The sequence below is a fragment of the Branchiostoma belcheri genome, unplaced genomic scaffold (genome assembly GCF_001625305.1).
Source record: "Branchiostoma belcheri isolate BF01 breed outbred unplaced genomic scaffold, Haploidv18h27 scaffold103, whole genome shotgun sequence".
Lineage (NCBI taxonomy): Eukaryota > Metazoa > Chordata > Leptocardii > Amphioxiformes > Branchiostomatidae > Branchiostoma > Branchiostoma belcheri.
Window position 1 is genome coordinate 1014748 of NW_017802414.1, and position 6656 is coordinate 1021403.

The window sequence follows — 6656 nt, forward strand, 5'->3', positions numbered from 1 at the left end:
CTGAATCAGAAGGTAATCTCAAACTTTAAGTGATATATAAGCACGCATGAATAATACTTTACCTAAACGGAACCGTTATGCAAATTTTAAAGTACTATTTTTAGAGTACTCAAATACTAGTAAACAATTTCTAAATATGCGATTTATTTGTAATTGCAAGGATTATTTGTAAAAAGAATATAATAAATGACATCGACAACTGAAAAAAAATGTATTAGCATTTTTAGAATTATTTATAAGTATCTCAGAGTAAAATAGCATAACTGTGTATAAAAGAGGTCAGTTATGTACATTGAGTGAAAATTTGCATAATAAAGAAAGAGATGCCATATTTTTGCTTAAGTGCGGATTATATTATTATAACTAAGCAACTTAGAGCATACATCGCAAAAGTGTGCTTAAACCTTCCTATTCACAATATATTATGGTTTATTAGGCATGTGAGACTCCGAAAGTTTAAAAAGGCGTTTATTGGAGGTTTAAGGCGGACATAATCTATTTGCCAAACGTGAACCATATACAAAGGAAGACAAAGAAAAACTGGAAAGGGTACAGAACCAAGCTGCAAGATTCTGTATAAATAACTATCAAATGGGCGCTAGTGTAAAGAAAATGAAAAGAAACCTACAGTAGGGGTTGCTGGAAGAGACGTAGAATGTCCAGACTGTGCATGATGTACAAAATGACTTATAAACTTGTGGACGTACCAACCACTAAGTATCTGATACCAGCCCAGAAAAAAACAAGAAACAGTCATGCCTTCAAATATCAGAGTTATCAACCAAGGATAGAGGTGTTCAAAAACTCGTATTTCCCCAGAACTATCGTAGACTGGAAATCGTTGCCACCAAGCACAGTTGGGGCATCATCACTAGAAAGCTTTAAACAACTCCTGCAATCACATGTGCAAAGATTGAGTGTAACAAGTCGCTCGGTGTGATATAACTAGCTGCCGCCGCGCCGCGTGCCTGCGAAGCAGGTTTGTTACGCCGAAGGGCGGTTATACCGGATATATCGATACAGATACAGAACAGCAAAGCATATTCTTTGCATCGTAGATTTAGTAAAGGATTGATTAATTCCATCTTGGACTATTGAACAAAACCAAGACATGTCCTGATCCGTTTCTATGTCAAAACCAATGTGTAGGAAACTTCAATGTTGGACTCGAACTTGAGAACAACCTGAATAACATGCGAGAGACAATAACGGCTTTTAAAGGTATGTCGGGTCATTTTTTTTTTTGCTGCTAGACATTTTTGTTGTAAATTTGTCAATTTTTATTGCTTAAAAATTATATTTGTATTTTTTAAAAATTAATTGTGTCTGTCGACATAGAATTGCATACACAGAGAAACACACACACAAACACACGCACAAACACACACATACAGACACAGAGACACACACACACAAACACACACACAAACAAACACACACACACACAGACACACAAACAAACAAAAACACAGACACACACACACACGCAAAACACAGACACACACACACACACGCAAAACACAGACACACACAGACACACACACGCACACGGACACACACACACACACACACACACACACACACACACACACACACACACACACACACACACACACACACACACACACACACACACACACACACACACACAAGCACACACAGAGACACACTCTCTGTCCTTTTCCATATATTTGTGTATAATTCATTGTTTCTATTCTTACAGGCGTGTTGGCTGCCCTTGTAAAGCGAATACCTGCCCTTGAGAGTCGAGTCAACACCCTTGAGAGAATGTTCAAGGCGAGCCAGGAAAGATGGGAAACACTGGAGGCGACCCTAAATACCAACAACGAAAGCTCAGAGGTGCGAGAAATGGTGAATTCGATCGTCTTGAGAATGGAAAGCTTGGAGAATATGACGGTCGGTGCAGCCCAACAGCGCGTGGATGTGAGAGAGAACGCGACCTGCGGTACATGTGCAGCTACCTCTATTACAGCAGAGCTGATGGCACAAATCATCAGCACGGTGATTAACCAATCAGGAGAGTCAAACGGACAACAAGGTGAGTCAAATGGAGAACTAGAGGTGACTAACCCAATCGTTAATGTTATGTTAATTATCTAATCAGTTTATTTCTGTAACAGCGACCTGAATTACATGTATAAGACTTTGTTGTAATAATTTCTTTTCGTAGATGTAAAAACTAGTTTACACCATTCAGTTATCATTTCTATGTATTGGTTTTGTTTAAATAATCAATTATTTCATTGTTTAGTTTTGATGTTTAATTCAAATCTGCTTTGTCATGTATCATAGTTACCTTTGTTTGGGGTAGGCCCTTAAAAAGACCACCTAGGTTCCTGGCCTACCCCGCATATTCTCTTATTGTTATTATTTGACTATGTAACTTTTTATATGTGCAAATAATAAATAAACAAATAATTATAAACAACTAAATCCTAACTAGACTGGGCTTTTTTGGGATTCGTGTGGTGGGGTGGGGGGTGTTGGGGGGGGCTCATTCACCCACCCCCCTCAGAAATTAAAAATGGTTCATCGTATGAACACCAAATTTTAAAGGATGATGCACTAGTAATAATTAATCATAACCGATATTTTATATTATTATGACGTATTCTGACGTCAATCATGTGATTTTAATATGCAAGGCATTATTATAAGCCCCTTTTCTTGCAATAAAAGAAAGACGTGAATTAAGTTTGTAAGTAGTACATTTAAGTTTGTAAGTAATATATCTGTATATATTTGTTATACTGTTCTGTAATATGCAAAAATATTGGACTTTCTGGATGATTTGGGGTCGGTTTAAATCAGTTGTTTGGTTATTGACGTTGATTGTTCTAGAATTAGCATTCGACGCGTTGAGAGTGATTTCACACACATTTAAGCATTGTAATAAAAACGACAACATTTGAGGTATATGCAGTGCTGATTTCATCACACTTGGACAAGAGAGTCCCCGTGAAACTGTTTATTATTAAAAAAAATATTTTACCGTTGAGACTGGCTCCACGGAAGCCGCGCGTGGAACCCCAGTAACCTAATACACCTCCGTAGAATTAAAAACTTTACCCTAGAAATTAACCGCCGTGTATATGCAAGAGGTGTAAAGGGACTCTACTTACTGTTTATTTACTTAAACAGAAACATCCAACACATCGTCAAACTGCGCCCATATAGTAGAAAGAAGTGGATTTAATAACCAGAACGTCTACACTATCGACCTTGACGGGCCAGGACGCGGGGTGGAACCAATGGAGGTTCGGTGTGACCTTGAGGGACAAACAGGTTAGTAAATAAACACGAGTGTTCAGAAGATCATGAAGAAATTTTGCGTATAGGGCAGCATTTGCCTGGAACGGCCTACCTGCCACAGTTAGAGTGGCCACGTCTTACCTGTCGTTTAAAAAGGTTCTCAAAAAAACACTGCTGACCTCTGACCTCCTGACCTTGGCCTGGCTTAACGACATTTATTTACGGTAAATGATTTTGGTTTGACGCTTGGTTGCTTTTTTAACTTTATGTATTCTTTAATGTGTCGGGGATTCCTGGATCACCGGGGATTCCTGAAAATCAGTGTTTTCAAACAGCACTGAGGTTTGTACTCTGTTTCGATAAAACTAAAAAAAATAATAAAAATAAGAATAAAAATAAGAATAAAAATAATAATTAGTATAATAATAATAATAATAATAATAATAATAATAATAATAATAATAATAATAATAATAATAATAATAATAATAGTCATCATCATCATCATCATAAAAATAATAATCAGAAGGAAAATACTAAAACAAGTAATAGTAGTAATGATAATAATAAAACGATGAAGAAAAAGAAAAGACTAAAAAAGTAGAGAGGTGATGTTTAACAAACAATAACTGCCATCTTATGTTTAAACTCTTCATTGCGATTTTAGCAATTACCCTAATTACCTCAAGGTACGCTTTGTTACCTCAATAGAAAATGTGGGTCTTGTTTTTGGTGTGTCCATGTGTGTGTGTGTGTGTGTGTGTGTGTGTGTGTTTCCGCACAATTGTAGTCAGCATGATATTTGGTATTTTGATATATCGTAGGTCAAGGTCTAATAGCGGCCTCCCCGCGGCTCATCATGGAACTGCAGCAGAAATTTCGGTTTCTGTATCTTTTGTCCTGTACATGCTATGGTCTGCGATTTTTGGTGACAGATAGCTTTTCAGGAATTGGTGGTGTAGGTTTTGGCCCCCTGGCAGCTCGTTCTGGAACTGCAGGGGAGGTCCTGGTGAAATCTTTTAAAGCGGATAATCCCAGAAAGAAACATCGTATTTTTTTTTAAATTCATGTCGGCAGCCAATGGAAAGATGTACACAATTACATAAAAATTATGCAAATGAAGACATCTCAGAATTTAAGAGGAGGTTTTATAATTGCATTGTTTTACATAATTGCATTTTCGTACACTTAATATGTGTTATCTATATGGCAGGTAGAGCATCGGTAGATAGCAATTATGTGAGTATTACCATGATTTGCATAATTAATGTAAAATTCTGTGACTTCGTAATTTTATATATTGTGAAGAGTTAGTTACTGAAACATCATTATGCATAAATTATGTTAATAAAGATGCAATTGCATAAATATTCAGGACATGTAGACATTAAACATTGCCAAAGCATAGGAAGTCTGGAGGAAGAATAGTGTAATTTTAATTATGTTGTTGATTACCACCTCATATTTGTAATTGATAAAAAAATTAATTAAAAAAAATTACATGAACTCCATATATTTCATGGAGGTATAAATTCTTATTTATAACTTTAGACATACAAAAGTTTAGCCTGAGTTTAACTTTTTCAACTCTACCAAAAAAAATTTGTTGGAGTCAGTAGCTGAGCAGGGCTAGAAGTAATATGTTACAATACCCCACATAAGACAATGCATATTTTGGTAAAATATGACGTTGCATTAATTGTGATATGCCATCATATGGAGGTAATGATTTAATATGCATTCCCAGTATCAATGCTATGGATCAACGATGTGGGTCACGAGTGGCACAGCATATGCCTGGTGGATGACTTGGGACGGTCGCCAGGCTGACTACTGGGGAGGTGCCAGTCCTGGGAGTGGGAAATGTGCATGTGGTGAAACAGGTATGACATGACTTATAGGCAGCTTTAACCCTAAACAGTACACCTGGGGTCCGCGCGGACCCCAGCACTATATATTCTGTAATATCTTTTTTTGATTTTTTTCTGAAATTTTAGGTAATTGTCACCCACAAAGTTGTCTCTCAGTACAGTGCAGAAAACTCCGTTTCTACCGTTTATAAAAAAAAATTATATCTGATTTTCTTTTGGGGTCCGCGCGGACCCCAGCCGGCTTTCGATCATAATGGATACACTGGCGTTCTTATACATTACCTTATTTCCGTTTTTATATGTTTTTGTGCACTCATCGTATGTCTACCAAGTTTTCAGAGAATGGTGTAGTAATAGAATTAAATTTTAATAACTTTGGTGTAATTATCACGTCATATGACGTCAGAGCTAATAATATAGTCCGCCATATTGGATTTCGACCAATGACGTCATGAAATTAGCATATTCTATGCATATTAAATGATTTAACTTATATCTAATTATGTAAGATGTTATTAATGTTGAAAAAGAAGTGTAATTTAATATAAAACTCAGAAAATTTTAATGTTTAAACCAAAATTACTTCTATTTTCAAAAAAACTGCCTGCTAGAAACCCGTTGCCATGGCAACACAAAAAAACATCAACTTACTAGTATTAACACTATCTAGACCGGGGGGGGGGGCTTAAAGTGCCCGCGGCAACTTTGATGTCACCTAGCGTCTAAACGGCTAAAGCTAGAACCGCCAAATTTAGTGACTTTTCCTAAAATATTGTTGGCAACAAATCTGTATCAGTGTAATAAGATTATGATTTTTCTTGTTGCCATGGCAACGGGTTTCTGACAGGCATTTTTTGCCAAATTTAATTATTTCCATTTAAACTACAGAATTTTATGGGTTTTATGTCAAGTTACACATTGTTTCTAACATTAATAACATCACATATAATTATATGTAAATTTTATCATTAAATATTCATAATTTATGCTAATTTGATGACGTCATTGGCCAAAATCCAAGATGGCGGACCATATCATTAGATCAGGTAAATGCAGCTTATTTTCCTTAAAATTTCATCAATACTCCATTTTTTTTTTACAAAAAAGGTTCATATGAATGTCTTTAGTCTGTTTACAATGTATTTTAGGCTTCATCCTGAAAAAAAAATATTTTTCAAAATTCAAGATTGATGATCCAAGATGGCGGATATGTAATATATGCATGACGTCATTGTCACCGGTGTTGCTATGGGCAACATAAGACTTAGTACATCCTAATATTCTGTCATAAACACTTTTGGTAAAGTTCTATCGTATACTGTTTAGTTTTCAGGGAATAACCTATCTAGACGGTTTTGGCCAATAAAATCACATTAATGACGTCATAATGACGTCATACTACGTCACAACGACATAAAAATTGTACGTATGATAAATTTTTACTAGTACATCATCCTCTAAAAATTTGGTGCTCCTACGATATACCGTTCTCGAGTTCTGAGGGGGGGGGGC

The 6656-nt window shown here is 36.0% G+C and overlaps 1 protein-coding gene across 1 annotated transcript in view; it reads left to right on the forward strand.

Moving 5' to 3' along the window:
• The first annotated feature begins 3291 nt into the window (after positions 1–3291).
• Positions 3292–6656, forward strand: part of LOC109475564 (contactin-associated protein-like 4) — a 6977-nt gene continuing 3612 nt past the window's right edge. Inside the window, exons 1-2 of the mRNA XM_019776243.1 lie at positions 3292–3306; positions 5021–5156. Of these exons, the coding sequence (XP_019631802.1) occupies positions 5042–5156 (115 nt within the window). The 5' untranslated portion in view covers positions 3292–3306; positions 5021–5041. The remainder of the gene's footprint in view (positions 3307–5020; positions 5157–6656) is intronic.